Source organism: Narcine bancroftii, chromosome 9 (genome assembly GCF_036971445.1).
Source record: "Narcine bancroftii isolate sNarBan1 chromosome 9, sNarBan1.hap1, whole genome shotgun sequence".
In the NCBI taxonomy this organism is placed as follows: Eukaryota; Metazoa; Chordata; class Chondrichthyes; order Torpediniformes; family Narcinidae; genus Narcine; species Narcine bancroftii.
The window spans coordinates 27726168-27743352 of record NC_091477.1 but is presented as its reverse complement, the minus strand read 5'-3'; the positions used below and the strand labels follow the sequence as shown (position 1 = coordinate 27743352).

The 17185-nt window shown below is 38.3% G+C and overlaps 1 protein-coding gene across 7 annotated transcripts in view; it reads left to right on the top strand.

The window, feature by feature from the left end:
- LOC138743355 (RUN and FYVE domain-containing protein 1-like) overlaps positions 1-17185 on the top strand; it is a 98941-nt gene that overhangs the window by 68232 nt on the left and 13524 nt on the right. For all 7 annotated transcript variants that reach the window (XR_011344825.1, XM_069898585.1, XM_069898584.1 and 4 more), the window contains 5 exons: positions 5878-5943; positions 6101-6170; positions 6272-6373; positions 14493-14609; positions 14884-15051. Coding sequence is in view for 6 of the 7 variants with exons in the window: in XM_069898585.1 (XP_069754686.1) it covers positions 5878-5943; positions 6101-6170; positions 6272-6373; positions 14493-14609; positions 14884-15051 (523 nt within the window). In the remaining variant the exon portion in view is untranslated. The remainder of the gene's footprint in view (positions 1-5877; positions 5944-6100; positions 6171-6271; positions 6374-14492; positions 14610-14883; positions 15052-17185) is intronic.

Sequence of the window (17185 nt, the reverse complement as noted above, 5' to 3'; positions counted from 1 at the left end):
GATTACTTTGTTCCGCACCTCAGCACCTTTTTTGCAATAGTGTGGCTCTCCCAGTGGCCATCCATTTCAATTCCCCATCCCATTCCCTTGCTGACATGACTGACCATGGTCTCATGTACTGCCAGACTGAGTCCATCCACAAATTGGAGGAACAACCCCTCATCTTCTGACCGGGCACCCTCCAACCAGGTGGCATTGGTAGAAACTTCTCTGACTTTTGTTAAAACTCCCCACTGCCCTCATTACTTCCCCTGTCGCCTCCCCCAGCTCCGTCTCTCCCTTCCCTGTCTCCTTTTGCACAAACATGATAAATTCTTACCTCTCCCCTTATATCCAATTAACACCTTTTGTTGGTCTGGATTCTTACTCTCCCCCCCCCCCCAACACACTCAGCCAGCATCGTCCAAATTCTGAGATTTCCTGCTTCTGGCTCATTCTGCTTCTTCCCTGAAGGGCTCAGGCTTGAAACATCGGTGATATAGCTTTGCTTTTTATGGATCCTGAAAAACCGACTGAGTTCCTCCAGCTTTTCAGCGTGTTTATACTACAATCACGGTCTCTGCAGACTTACTTTTGTTTCACTTCTGATTTGACCTGGTTGATTGCTCTCTCTAGTATGGTTTTTTGCTCACATTACCTGCATAATTTTTTTCCCCATTTTCTTGCATAACTGATTTATTTCTCCATTAAGTTCACTTTTTAAATTTAAGAAAATAATACCTAATTAAAGGTGTCCCATCAATTTATAACTTGAATAATTTATAACTTCTTATAACATAGCCAAACTAACGCTGAGGTGTAGGGTAAAAGGTACATCTTGCCCATCAGTTTATTGTTGTGCAGACGGACAGAATGAGAGGGGAGATATTTTGGCATCAGACCTCCAGTGTTTTCTACACTTCTGTGCTGCAGTATACCAATTGTAGAAGTCTGTAATACACTGATGTGCACCTTGAAGCTAGCTAACTGTTCTCTGCAGAACTGTCATTGAGCTGTTGCTATGATCTGGCCCATTATGAATTTTTGTGTTTTAATTGAGAGATGGCACCCAAGCCCTTGCTGCCCAAATAGACCCATTTGACCAATTAATCTACTCACCTGTATATCTTTAGAACATGGGAGAAAACCAGAGCACCCAGAAGGAGCCCATGCGGTTACAGGGTTGGGGTGGAGGAAAGAACGTACAAACTTCTTACAGCGACGGATTCAAATTGGTGCTGTAATAGCCTTGTGCTAATAATACCACCCAAGCTTAGCTTGACTTTATTTACATTCCAGAATTTGTTCAATCATTTTGACAATTTGAGTTCTTCAATAGAACATACCTTTGTGTTATTGATTGTAGCTAATGGATTTCAATTCTTAGAACCATGGAACACTATAGCACAGAAACAGGTCCCTTTGGCCCTTCTAGAATGTGCTAAACCATTTTTCTGCCTAGTCCCTCTGACCTTCACCCAGTCTATAGCCTTTCATACCTTTCCCATGTAACTGGTCAAATTCTTAAATGTTGAAGTTGAGCTCACATTCATCACTGCAACTGGCAGTTAATTCCACATTTCCACCAGTGTCTGAAGAAATCTCCCCTCATTCTTCTACGGTCCAGGAAATAAAGTCCTAACCTGTTTAATCTTTCCCTGTAACTCCATTCCTAGAGTACGGGCAACATCCTAGTAAATCTTCTCTGCACTCTTTCTCACTTAATGATATCTTTCTTGCACACAATACACCAAATTAGGCCTCACCAATGTCGACCATAACCTCCCAACTCCTATACTCAATACTTTGATTTATGTAGGCCAATATTCCAAAAACTCTTTACAACCCTATCGACCTGTGACATCACTTTCAGGGAATTGTATATCAGTATTCCCAGATCTCTCTGTTCTACCATACTCCTCAGTACCCTTTCATTTATCACATATGTCCTTTCTTGCTTTGTCCTTCCAAAATGCAACACCTCGCACTTGACTGCATTAAATTCCATCTGCTGTTTTCTGCCCATTTTACTAGATGGTCCAGATCCCTCTTCAAGCTTTGAAAATCTTCTTTGCTGTTCACAAAGCCTTCAATCTTAGTGTCATCTGCAAACTTGCTGATCCAATTTACCACATCATCATCCAGATCATTGACTTTGATAACAAAGAACACTCATCCCTGCACTGATCCCTGAGACACAACAGAGGTCACAGGGAGGTCTGAGAAGCAATCATCCACCACTACTCTCTGGCTTCTCTTGATCAGCCATTGTTAAATCTAGTGTACTAATTCACCATGAATAGAGAACATCTGAACTTTCCCGACTAACCTCGTGGGTCCTTGTCACGGCCTTACTAAAGTCCATGTAGGCCTTTCTTTTGTCAACTTTCTTGGTAACCAGCTCTCAAATCTCCTGTAAGATTGGTTAAACACAACCTACTGCACACAAAGCTATGCCGACTATCCCCAATCAGCCCATGGCTCTCCAAGTACTTGTATATCCAATCTCTTAGAACACCTTTCAATATTTACTTATTACTGATGTCAGGCTCCTTGCCCTATAATTTTCAGAGTTATTTTTGGAGTTTTTAAAAAAAAAAAATAACAAACAATGTGAGCTTTCCTCCAACACCACACCTGCAGCTAAGGACATTTTAAATATCTCTGCCAAAGACCCTGCAATTTTTTCACTAGCCTTCCTCAAGGTCTGAGGTAATATCTTACCAGGCCCTGGGAATTTATCCACCCTTATTTGCTTTAAGACAGCAAGCATCTCCTCCTCTTTAATCTGAATATGCACTGCTTGTTTTCCTTACTTCTCTCAACTCTGCCAGTTTCCTGAGTGTCATGTATGTATTGTGATGATAAATATGAATGCTGATTTTGGTGGGGGAGCGGGGCATTCAAGATATCCACTATCTCTTTTGGCTCCATACATAGCTGAACACTGATCTTAGAGGGGACCAGTTTTGTCTATTACTATCTATTTGCTCTTAATATACCAGTACCTATAGAAACCCTTAGGATTTTCTTTCATATTGTCTACCAAAGCAACCTCCTGTCTTTTAGTCTTCCTGATTTCTTTCTTCAAGTTTTTGGGGTTTTTTAATATATATGCTTGTCAAATACCTCATTTACTCTGATTTGCCGATATCTGCCATACACCTATTCCAAAATAGATCCTCAATATCCCTCAAAAACAAAGGTTCCCTATGCCTGCTAACCTTGCCTTTAATCCTGACAGGAACATACAAACTCTGTACTTTCAAAATGTCACCTTTGAAGGTCTTCCACTTAACTCACACATCCCGGAAAGAATATCCCAATCCATGCATTCTAGATCCTTTTTCATTTCCTCAAAATTGGCCTTTCTCCAAATTAGAATCTCAACCCCAAGCTCAGACTTATCCTTCTCTGTAATTAACTTGAAATGAATGACATTATGATCACAGGACCTGAAATCTTCCCCTCTACGTACTTCTGTCACCTGTCCTGCCTCATTCCTTAATAGGTCATCCAGTATTGTACTTTCTCCAGTGGGTACCTTTATATTGATTTGGAAAACTTTCCTGAACACATGTGACAAACTCCAAGCCATCCAGCCTTTTCACAGTATGGGAGACCCAGACAATATGTGGAAAGTTAAAATCTCCTATCACAACCTTAAGTTTCCTGCATCTGGTTGCTATCTCTACATATTTGCTCTTCCAATTCTCATTGACTATTGGGCTATCTATAATACAACCCCTTGCATGTGATTTTGCCTTTTCTGTTCCTCTGGTCCATCCATTTAGCCTCAGTAGACAAGCCCTCTGGTTTGTCCTGCCTGAGCACAGCTGTGATATTTTCCCTGATGACCATTGCAACTCCTCCCCTTTCATCCCCCCGTTCTATTGCATCTGAAGCAACAGAAGCCCAGAACACTGAACTGCTCTTCCTACAACCAGCTTTCACTAATGTTCACAATGGCATAATTCCACGTGTCAATCCATGCTCTAAGCTTGTCTGCCTTTCCTACAATATTCCTTGCATTGAAATAGATGCACCTGAGAACATTCCACCACATTCAACCCATTAAATTCTAACGTTGCATACAATTTTCATATTTCTCATCCTCACCTCTGGCACTCTGATTCCCATCGTCATGCAAATCTAGTTTAAACCCACCAGACCAGCACTAGCAAGCCTTCCCCAAGGATATTAGTCCCCTTCCAGTTTAGATGCAAATCATCCCATCGCAACAAGTCCCACCTTCCCTGGAAGAGAGCCCAATGATCCAGAAACCTGAAACCTTCCCTCCTGCTCCATGTCTTTAGTCACATGTAAAGCTGCATTATCCTTCTATGGCCAATCTCACTGGCATATGGCATGGGTAGCAATCTTGAGATCACAACCCTGGAGGTCCTATCCTTCAACCTACCACCTAACTCCCTGAACTCTCCTTGCAGGACCTCCTCACATCTCCTATCCACGTCATTGATCCCTCTATGGACTATGACATCTGGCTGCGCACCCTCTCTCTTGAGAATACTGTGAACATGATCTGAGATATCTAGGACTGGCACCAGGGAGGCAGCATATCATCAGGAAATCGCAATCCCTTCCACAGAACTTATCTGTTCCCCTAACATGGAATCCCCTATCACTACAGCTCATCTTTTCTCCTCCCTTTCCCTTCTTAGCCACAGGACCAGTCTCCCTGCCAGAAACCTGATCAATGGCTTGCTCCTGGTAGGTGGTTTCCACCCCCCCCCAACAGTATCCAAAATGGTATACTTGTTATTGAGGGAAAGAGCCATAAGGGTGCCCTGCACTGCCTGCCTGTTCCCTTTCTTTCTCCTCACTGTCACTCATCTATCCTCTTCCTACCTCCTAGGTGTGATGATGCCACTAACTCCTATCACCCCCCTCTGCCACCCTAATGATCTGAAGTTCATCCAACTCCAGCTCCAATTCCTTAACTTGGCTTGTCAGAGTTGGAACTTGATGCACTTCTCACAGATGAAATTGTCAAGGATACTGCTGGTTTCCCTGATGACACACATTTTTGAAGAGGAGCATTCCCCTGCCTTGGCTGTCATTCCCCCAGTCTATGACTAGAAGAAAAATATGATTTTTTTGTTCCAAGAATAGCATGGTCCTTTCTTACTTCAACTCCTTTCCACTCTGACTCCGTCCACTTTGGTGACTGTTCTGCTATACATTCTCTCACTATTATTGTGATGTTTGAGTCACCTGACCTCTATTGCCCTTCAACTATTGCACTCGATTGTCCAATCAGCTGCTGTCTGCTGACTCTCCTTTTCAATCCCTTTCATCTGAACAGTAGAACTTCTCTGATTCCTTTTTATCAGGATTAGGCCTGTGAACTTTAAGGGTGACTGATTTGACTGCCCTTGGGAGAGATCTATACCTGAGGAACACAGTCTGGAGTTCCAAAAAAACTTTGTCACCTCTAAACCTGCATGCACAGATTTCCTCTCCAATCTCTTGACTGCAGAATTTTTAATGCTTGGAAAGGGAGCCAATGAGCAGAGCATCATGTAAAACTGGATGAAAATATTTGAGAAAACAGAAGCTAAATAAATTTCTGTTTTTGGAGCTGATACCAAATTGGAACTCAAGTCCAGGCTTGTTTTTTATGGTAGGGGGTGGGGTTAAAGTGGGAAGGAGGACTAATTCTTTGGGCAGAAAAAGCTGTATTGGACTTAAGAAATGCCTAAATGAGTGGATGTGCTTTTCATGCATGATTTAATAAGTGGAGAGAATTTAAATACTCTCATGGTGTTTACTGATGTGTTGTACCTGGAGACATGACTATTCTGGACAGTCATTTGAGTCTGAAATGTTGAGGTTGACCTCTCTGTGCTCCAATCAGTAATTTCTTTTGGTCTACAGGAATACTGAAATTACCAAAATTCTTGATCAGAAACATTATGTGGAAGAGCTCAACAGACACTTGAGGTAAAGTACCAACATTTTTGTCACTTATAATCTTTTTTTTTGCAAATACAATATTTTAAGCTATTCAGATTTCTTTAGGTAGTAAATAAAGTAAGGATTTTGATGTGATGATTTATGATAATGTCTTCAATTGATATTTATTTATTTCTCCTTCAAGTGGTACAGTTTCTGACCTGCAAACAAAACTGGATTCATTGGAAAAGATTAATGCAAAACTAATGGAAGAAGTAAGTAATACAGATAAACTTTTGTCATTTAATTGAAATTTCAATTGAAAATTAGTTTGCATTGAATATGATCTGGCTCTACACTTTGACATATCTTGCAGCTTACAGCAGCAAATGATCGAATTCAGTCTCTTCAGGAGGAACAGGCTCAATTAAAGCAAGAAAATTCATCAATTCTTGAAAGCAGTGAACGGCGAGTAGAGGTTGTTTTGAGTGCCAATTTAATATTGTTGACTGGCTTCAGCCAACTGTTTGTCAGTTGTAGAAGGATTGTGTTTTTTTTTAAAAAGTACTTTTTTTGACACTAAGTTTTAGAAATGCCTGGGTTAATCAAGACAAAATGAATACTTGTGATTGATGTGCTTGAATAACAGCAATTCGCCTTTGCTAAATTCAGAAATCATTGTCCAAAGATTTTGATAGTGAAACAAATTTGCTCTTGTTTGTTTACTCTTCAACTTGTTTCTTGATGCACATGTTGATGATGGGGCTTTGAGTTGTGGAATATCATGATCTAGAATGTCTTCTGGTAACAAACAATGCCTCCCGCCCCCTCCCCCCAAACACCAGGAGTTGACTAATTATTTTAACATCAGCAAAGGTTAAAGATTGATCAAGACAGTGCAGTAAATGTGTGTGCCATGTAGTTTTGGAATTAACAAAATGATGTTTAAGGCATTATGATTGGTCTCAGCAGCACCCACATGGCATTATGGTACTTGAGTAATGATGGTGATATAAAGATGGAGATTAGATAAAATGTGATGGCAGGTTTGGACTAAAAGCTATTTGAGGAGTCACGTGATGGAGTAGTGGCCGGTAGGGGAATACCAGCCCTCTCCAGAAAAGAAGAAATAAAGTGAAGAAAAACAAAGTTCAATAAATACAAAATATAAGAAATAAAGTTGTAGAGAAAAGAAAAAGTGTCACCCAAGAAGGAAAAAGTAAAAACAATGGGGAAAAAAAGACGTCGGTAAAGAAAGGAGAAGGCCTTGCCTGCATGAAGAAACAGGGAGCCGTGGTGGAGAAGAGCGCCCGATCTCCGAGGTTGGTGACGGCCCCACGGAGTCGTGACCCCCGACCGCTGGACTGCAAAAATGGCTCTCTGAGCCAAACAAAAGTGTGCAAAGTAAGGAAAAGGAAAACACTGACAGGAGGGGGGCTCAGCTGAGGAGCAGGCAACCACAGCTTGACCAGCTGAGGGATGCCTGACACCAGGGCTCTCAGCTGGAAGAAGAGGAAAGTGACAGGAGAGGGAGTGGAAGGAAAGAAGAGCAGCAGCAAGAGGCTCAACAGATGAGCAGCTCAGAAGAAGAGGACCAACAGCAAGAGGCCAAGCAAGAAGAGGCCAGACAAAATGAGACAAGCAACTCATTAGGAAAATCAGAAGAGATACAGACACAAAGAAGAGAAGAAGACACAGACACAGGTATAGACACAGAAGAAGAGGAAGAAGACCAAGATCTTCACAGAGAAATAGAAGGTAAAACAGATGGACAGAATATAGATAAAGTTTTTTTTGAAGAACAAATGAGATCATTAAAAGAATGATTGTCATTAGAATTTATTGCAATTAAAAGAAAAATGAAAAGAACAGAAGATAAACTGCAAAGATTAGAGCTAGTCATGACAGAAATAGGGAAAAGAATAGAAAATGTGGAAGAATGAGAAACGGCTGTAGAAATGGAAGTAAATGACTTAAGATGAAAATTGGAAGAAAGTGATTTTAAAAAGAGTTGTTAGCTCGGAAAATTGATATGTTGGAAAATTATAGCAGGCGAAACCACGAGAATGGATCCCGAAGATCCTGGGAATGACAGAAATGCAGGAAGAAATGGAAATAGAAAGGGCACACAGAACACTAGCTCCGAAACCACAGATACAACAAACACCAAGATCCATTTTAGTTAAATTTTTGAGATATACAACAAGAGAAAATATATTGGAATGGGCAAGGAATAAAATTAGAGAAGACAATAAACCATTGGAATAGAAGGGTCAAAAACTATTTTTTTTTACCCAGACATAAGTTTTGAACTCTTAAAGAAGAGGAAGGATTTTAATACAGCAAAAATGATCCAATGGGGAAAAAAGGTTATAAATTTATGTTAAGACATCCAGGTGTACTTAAAATATTTATCCCTGGGGAGCAAAACAGACTGTTCTCTGATCTGGAGGAAGCACAAGAATTTGCAGAATGCCTGCAAGACAGAAAGAGAGATGTAACAAGAATGAAGAATGGCGATTAAAAATATATATAAAGATGTAAAAATAATGTATATGTAAAGAATTAAAGAAGGGAAAGAGAAGGGAAGAAAGGAAGTAAGGGGAAAAAAAAGGGAAAACCGTGTTTGTATTAAAAAGTGTTTTCTGGGGGGGGGGTTGGGGGGAAGAGAATAACTATCACTGTGAAATCAGTTGACCCTTGTAAGTGGGTTCGCAATCCAAATGGAAAGGGGAGTTGTGGTTGCCCAGCAAGGATAAGGGGCAATTCAGAGAGGGGGAGGATATTTGGGGTTAAGGCTATTTACTGAAAAAAGAAAAAATAGATATAGCATTTGTGCAGGAAACACATCTAACTGAAGTGGAACATAAATTAAAGAGACTGGGTAGGGCATGTAGCGCACCATCATATAATTGAAAATTTAGAGGTGTAGCTATATTAATTAATAAAAATGTACCAATCAAAATAGAGGAGGAAATAATAGATCCAGCAGGGAGGTTTGACATGATAAAGTGTCAGATATGTTCAAAATTTTGGAATTTGCTCAATATATATGCACCAAATGAAGAAGATCAAAAGTTTATGCAAGATTTTTTTTGAAGATTGTAGATACACAAGGAAATAAATTGATAGGAGGGGATTTTAACCTTAATTTGGATCCAATGTTGGATAAAACTGAACAAAAGACTAGCAAAAAGAATAAAGTGGCCAAATTTATGGTTAAATCAATGCAGGAAATGAAACTTATGAATATATGGAGGAGGCAGCACCCAAGAGAGAAGGAATTTTCATATTATTCGAGTAGGTACAAAACTTACTCAAGGATTGATATGTTTTTGTTTTCGGTCCATATTCAAAGGAGAGATAGGAAAACTGAATATAAAGCAAGATTTATATTGATCAATTACCCCTGTTATTAGCAATAGAACTGGAGGACATCCCACCAAGAACATATAGATGGAGATTAAACTCCATGCTACTTAAAAGACAGGAGTTTAGAGAATTTATTGAACGCCAAATTAAAATGTACTTTGAAATAAATTCGGAATCAGTGAAAGACAAATTTATATTATGGGATGCAATAAAAGCCTTCATTAGAGGGCAGATAATAAGTTAGGTAGCTAAGATGTAAAAGGACTAAAATCGGGAAATAGAGCAGTTGGAAAGGGAGATAGTAAGTACAGAAAAGGAATTAGTAAAAAGGGATGATATAACAAAAAGGAGAGAATTGGCGGACAAAAAAATTAAATACGAAACATTACAATCGTACAAGGTGGAGAAGAACATAATGAAAATAAAGCAAAAGTATTACAAACTGGGAGAAAAAATATTAGCCTGGCAACTTAAAACAGAACAAGCTAAAAGAACTGTATTGGCATCAAGGAAAAAGGATAAACAAATTACATATAATCCAATAGAAATTAATGAGAATTTTATGAACAATTATACCAAACTGAGAACGAGGGGAAAGATGATAAAATAGAAGAGGTTTTGGCTAAAATTGAACTGCCGAAATTGCAAGAAGAGGAACAAAATAAACTGATAAAACCATTTGAAATAGAGGAAATACAGGATATATTAAAAAAAGTTGCCAAACAATAAAATGCCTGGAGAGGATGGATTCCCAATAGAATTCTATAAAACATTTAAAGTGTTATTAATTCCTCCTCTCCTGGAAGTTATGAACCAGATAGAAGAAACACAAAACTTGCCAGATTCATGTAAGACAGCAATAATTACAGTAATACCAAAGACTGGGAAGGATCCACTAACACCAGCATCATATAGACCAATATCTCTACTTAATTCAAATTATTAGCAAACAGATTGGCCGAATGTGTACCAAAAATAGTAAAACAAGATCAAAATGGATTTATTAAGAAAAGACGAACAGCGGATAATGTCTGTAAATTTATTAATCTAATTCATGCAGTTCAAGGAAATAAGAAGCCAAAAGTGGCTGTTGCTGTAGACGCAGAAAAAACCTTTGACAGAGTAGAATGGAATTATTTATTCAAAGTATTACAGAGGTTCAATCTACCAGAAAAATCTATTAACTGGATTAAAGCTTTATATAATGGACCATTGACGAAGGTAACGGTAAATGGATATGTATCGAACCAATTTAAGTTAAGTAGGTCAACTAGGCATGGATGTCCATTATCCCCCCTCACTGTTCACTTTAGCAATAGAACCATTGGCAGAACTGATAAGAACAGAAAATAAAATAAAAGGGATAAAAATAAAGGAGGAGTATAAAATCAGTTTATTTGCAGATGACATCATAGTATACTTAACAGAACCAGAAATATCAATAAATGAATTACATAAGAAATTGAAGGAGTACGGAGAAATATCGGGGTACAAGATCAACGCAAATAAAAGTGAAGTGATGCCAATGAGTAATGCGGATTATACAGAATTTTAAAAAGAATCACCATTTAAATGGCAAACAAAAGCAAACAAAAATTCCCTTAACAGAGAAATTCTTTAATAAACTAAAGAGAATAATAAAGAAATTCTTGTGAAAAGGGAGAAATCCAAGGGTCACGTTAAATAAATTAACAGAGGTATAATCAAGGTGGTTTACAGTTACCAATTTTTTAAAATTGTTATAGAGCAGCACAATTAAGGTATTTATCAGATTTTTACCAGACAAGGGTAAAACCAGACTGGACTAAGATAGAACTAGATAAAATAGGGGAGAAGGTACTGGAACATATACTTTATAAGTGGGATGAAAAGCTGGGACAATATAAAAGCTCACCAGTACTGCATCATTTACTCAATATATGGAAGAAGATTCACTTAGAAAGGAAAAAAATGAATTACCAAATACCAAAATTACTATTGACGCAAAATCTGCTAATCCCTTTGACAATAGATAACCTTTCCTTTAGAGAATGGGAGAGAAAAGTAATTAAGAGAATAGAAAATTGTTTTTTGGGAAATAATTTATTAACATTTGAACAGTTGAAGTACAAATATGGAATAACTCATAGTACAATGTTTGCATATCATCAACTGAAAGCTTATTTAAAGGATAGATTGGGAAACAGACTGAGATTACCAGAAGGAAGCAGCTTTGAATACGTGATTACAATGATAATTAAAAGGTTTATAATGAACATGTACATTAAGATGTAAGATAAGGAAAATGATGAAATAAGCTATAAACCCAAACAAAAGTGGGAAAAGGATTTAAACATAAAGATAAAAAATGAAACATGGGAAAAGTTATGTTCTGGAACTATGAAGAATACAATAAACTCAAGGTTATGCATGATACAGTATAATTGGTTACACAGGTTATAAATCACGCCCCAAAAGTTTTTTAAAAATGGGATCCAATATCAGATGGATGTTTTCGCTGTAAAAAGGAAATGAGAACACCAGTACATCCAATTTGGGTATGTAAGAAAGTGAAAAAGTTTTGGGAAGATCTAAATCAGATATTAAATAAAATCACAAAAAATAACATACCAAAAAATCCAGAGATCTTTCTTCTAAGTAATATAAGTAAGGAATTAGGCCTCAAATTGGATAAAGCACAAAAAAGATTTATTATGATAGCCTTAGCAGTAGCAAAAAAATGTATAATGTCAACTTGGAAAATGGAAGAGTCTGAGAATACAGCAATGGTATATGGAAATGAATAAATGTATTCCAATGGAAAAAATATATAATTTAAAAAATAAAGTCACATTATTTGAACAAATTTGGGAACCGTACATGGAACACAACAGAGAAGGCTTGCCTCGGACCTCCACCCCCTAAAATGAGAAGACAAAATGACTTGATCCAGTGTGTAAAAGTAGATGACACATTTTTCTTGTTTATTTTTCATTGTGATGACATTGTTTAATGGTTTTATTGTATTGTATATGTTGAATATTTATTAGTTTTGGAGGGGGTGGGAGGGGGTGGGAAGGGGAAAAAATGCCACTGTGTATATTTAATGAGAAACGTTTGTATATATTTTGGTTTATATGGTTCACAGTATGAAAAATAAAAATATGATTTAAAAAGTAATAAAAACTATTTGTGACATGAATTTTCCCAGAGCTTTTTTATTTGCCCCAAACATTGGCTACGTGGAATCAATAGAACCATATTCGTCATGAGCCAGACTCAGAGCATAGATTTAAAATTTTTTTGCAGTCAAGAATCACTTCAGTGAGTTTACCCCAACAGTTACTCTCCCATAGTTATATTAGTTATAGTTCATTTTACAAGAATTTTTACAGATCTACAGGCTGTGCCAAACTCTGCATACTGAGACAAATATCAACTGCTGCTGGAAGATCTTCAACTTGGTGAAAATCACTTTGCTCAATCTGAAATTTAGCATTCTGATAGAGATTTGAGTACAGATTTGGGCTCCTTGCTTAAGAAAGGATGTGCTGGCATTGGAGACAGTTGAAAGATTCACAAGAATGATTCCTGGAATGAAGGGAGTAGTACAAGGAATGTTTGCTCTCAGATTGTACTGAGAGTATCAGTCACTTTATTGTCATTTTCATAATTCAAAGCACAGAATAAAAACTGCATTTTTCCATAACAGTACTCAAAAATACAAGACAAAGTCCAAACCAAAAGCAATCTGATGAACCAAACAGCCCATGCACACCACTCAGCCAACTATGGAAGCCATCACAAATTTACGCACTGCCATCCCGAGCAAGAAGGAAGGCAGGCATGAACACCAGACCCAGCGCACAACCGAGCCCAATCCACTTCACCCTCCCAAGAAGCTGCCATGGATCTATGCACAGCTGTCTTGAGTACTCTTGCAGTAAAGACACTCTAAACAACAGAGACCACAATGAACAAATAATTCTTCCCCCCCCACCCCCAGTGACTACAATATAAGTCAGTCAGATCAGACTGACATTGATGCCACACATAGAAGGAGGCAAGATCTTAAACTTCCACTTCTTCCAGGACAGACCCTCCATCCAGTCAATTGACCCCAGAGTTCAACAACTTTGCATCAGAAGGGGGGAACCCCCCACGCTGTGTCCAGGGTAGCCAACATCACCACTGACTCCCTTCAAAACCACTCTCCAAAGTGCCTGTTATGACCGGTAGTCCCGTCAACTGACCTCACCATCACGCTCCTCCTTTGGTCTCTGTGATATTCTCCGGTCTTTCAGCCACAGCTTTCTGTGAGAGCCTTCATGGAAGGGGTCCTGACTCTTGTCCCTCCAAGCTCCAAAGCTGGTTGTTCTGTTAGCTGCACCTCCTTGGAGTTCAGAAAAATGAGGTGGGACCCCAAACATTTTGAATATTGAAAGGCCTGGACTGAGTAGATGTGGCAAAGTTGTTCCCCATGGTGGGCAAGAGTGCACAACTTTGAAGGGCACCCATTTAAAACAGATGCAGGGGAATTTCTTTAGAGGCTCACCACTCTTTGGGTAGAATTTTCTTTCACAGGTGGCTGTGAAGGCCAAGTTGTTTGGTGTATTCAAGGCTGAGATTGATGACTATCTGAATAGTCAGGGTATCGAGGCTTATGGGGAGAAGCAGGAGGGTGGACTGAGTGAATCTGCTCATGATGGAATGGCAGAGTGGTCTATGGGCTGAGTGGCCTACTTCTGCTCCTATATCTTCTGGTCTTGTATCCCTTATTAAACGTTGCTGACTGGCATGTTCCGCGGTGCGAAGCTCTGTGGGAAAACAACACAGGTACTGCTGCCACTGGATACTTAGGGGCTGAATCATTTGTAAAAGCCTCACAAATGTGTCATGCATGGTTTTTTTTTGAGGAAATTTGTATGGCATTGATGCATTGTGAGTGAATGTATTGTTAACCAAATGGATGTAGTGAATAAATTAAATTTCTGAAATAAAATGCTGAGAATAAACATTATTCCTAACTATACCTTTCTCACCCCTCTTGTATCTAATATGAATTTAACAGAAGATACAGTACTTTATTGATGGGGTAGAAATTTTTTTTCAAAGGATGGATGGCAGGGAGAAAATTTTTGAAAACCAAGCAAATGCAAAATGAATTTGCTGCTTTAACTTGTGTTCTGAATTTGTTTCAAGAGATTGGTTACTTTCACTTACAAATTCTTTCTGACACTTGCAAGGTGAATAGACAAGATTCTGAAGTAGAGCTGGAAACTTATAGACAGACTCGCCAAGGTCTAGATGAAATGTATAATGAAGTCTGGAAACAACTGAAAGAAGAGAAACAACTTCGTGCGGTATAGCCTGATTATCCTAATATTGAATCAGCAATAGCTAGTTTAAAACTGAAATTAAATTTATTTTAAATATAAAATTATTTTAATTTTGCTTTGAAAGTGGTTTAAGTGTTTCTGAAAATTGAATTTGACACTGAATATTCTTGTGCAAAAATTAGCATTTTTCTATTTATTTTGTATGGTTTCAATTGACAAAGGAATTAGTGTCAATGGTTTTGAAAGATGTTTGCATCTTTCAGTTCTCTTTTGATTTAAAGAGGTTTGTTTTGTTCAGGAACTGGAGAAAGAATTGGAACTGCAAGTGAGTTTGAAGCAAGAAATGGAGACAGCCATGAAGTTACTGGAGAAGGACACTCATGAGAAACAAGATTCTCTGGTTGCTCTGCGACAACAGCTAGAAGAGGTGAAGGCCATCAATTTGCAGATGTTTCACAAAGCTAAGGTAAGAAATGAAGAGAGATGGGACTTGTATTGACAATCGGTAATTAGCAAAAGCACAAATGCTGGAAGGTCTGTCTTGAAAGGCTCAGACCCGAAACGTTGGTTAAAAATCTTGACCTCCTGTGGCCTGCTGCAAGATGTGAGTTGTTTGCAACTGCATTGTTGTTTCATCGATATCAATGATCTGGATAATAATGTGGTAAATTGAATCAGCAAGTTTGCAGATGTGACAAAGATTGGAAGCAAGGAAGGCTTTCTAAGCTTTCAGAGGGATCTGGACCAGCTGTATATATTTAAAAAAGGCTCAGAAATGGCATATGGAATTTAACCCAAGCAAGTGAGGTGTTGCATTTTGTAAGCACAAACCAAGATAGGACGGTAAATGGTAAGGCATTGAGTGTGGTAGAACAGAGGGATCTGAGTTGACAGGTACATGATTCCCTGAAAGTGCTGTTATAGCTAGATAGGGTAATAAAGAGTTTTTGGCATATTGGCCTTCAGAAGTAAAAATATTCAATATAAGTGAAGTTGTTCATGACATTGGTGAGGCAAAATTTGGAATATTGTGTGCAATTTTGGTCATCTTGCTGCAGGAAAGATGTCAATAAGATTGAGAGTGCAGAGAAGATTTACTGGATGTTGCTGGGACTCCAGGAACTGAGATGCAGGGGAAGGTTAAGACTATTTCCTGGAGTGTAGAAGAATGAGGGGTGATTTGATGGGGGTATACAAAATTATATGGTGCATAGACAAATGCAAGTAGGCTTTTTTCCACTGAGGTTAGGTGAGATTCAAACAAGAGGACATAGGTTGAGTGAAAGGGGAAAGGTTTAGGGGAATATTTAGAGGAACTTCACACACAGCAGTGGGAGTGTGGAACAAGCTGCCTGCTAAAGTGTGAATGAGGTCTCATTTTTAATATTTAAAAAAAGTTTGGCAGGTATATGGAAACCTATGGAACTGTGTGCAGGTCAGTGGGAGAATAATAATCTGGAACAGGCTAGAAAGAGTGAAGGATCTTTTCTGTGATGTGATGTTCTATGGTGGTTCCAACATTTTTGTTTTTATTACAATTACAGTGTAAAGGTTAAAACCTTGTTTTTTAACTTGGTTAATTTTGTATCTGTCTCTTTAAGGGACTATTGTTTGTAGTGTTACCATAGTGACTGATGTAATATGTTATAATATCCTCACAGACTAATGACTTGGTCATTATTCAACCAGATATGGAAGCGTGAGCATGAGAAATTTGAATTATTTGTCTCTTTAAATACTGTTATGTATTTCTTTAAGCTAGTATCTCTACATATGTTTTGTATCATTCTACAGTATTCTACATTTGTAATTCATCGTATGAAAGTCTTAATGCAAAGCTATGCAAAATGTTTAATTCACAACACTCTAAATCAAGAAACTTCTCATCTCTGTTCAAAAGGGATATGCTCTTTATTCTGACACTGTGCCCTCTGGTCCAAGGCTCTTCCACTACTTGAAACGTCTTCACGTTCAATTTTTCTAGCCATTTCGATGTTTGTTGGGCTTCTCTAATACTGCAGTTTCTTCCCACATCCCAAAGTTGTACAGGGAGGTTTATTGGCTACTATAAAGAGTGGGTAGTAGGAGAATCAATGGAGTTCGTGTGTATGAGAGGGAGTTGATCATTGAGAAAAGGGGGATTTTAATGTGTTCTTGAGTTGAATGTCTTCATTGCTGTCTTGAGCATGTCAGAGGTTCATGGCTTTTCTGGATGTGGAATGGGTTGGTCACCTTGTGAGGAGAGGTTGGACAATCTGGGTTTGTATCCACTTCATTGAACCACAAGATCCTGAAGGTTTGAAAAGGTGAATATAAAGACGATGTTTTCTCCTTTGGGAGAATCTAGAAGTAGGTCACCTTTTTCTTAAATGAGGAGTTACCCATTTAGAAAAGGCATATATTTTGCTTGAGGGTTTTGTCTTTGGAACTCATTTCTTCAAGAAGTAGAATCTAAATATTTCAGAATTTATTGTCGTGAACTTGTCACAAAATTCTTTGTTTTGCTGTAAATTACATTAAAAAATAAATAGTGCAAGAAATAGGAGAAAGTGAGGTAGTCTCTGTGGTTAATTGTCCACATTCAGAATTCTGATGACCGA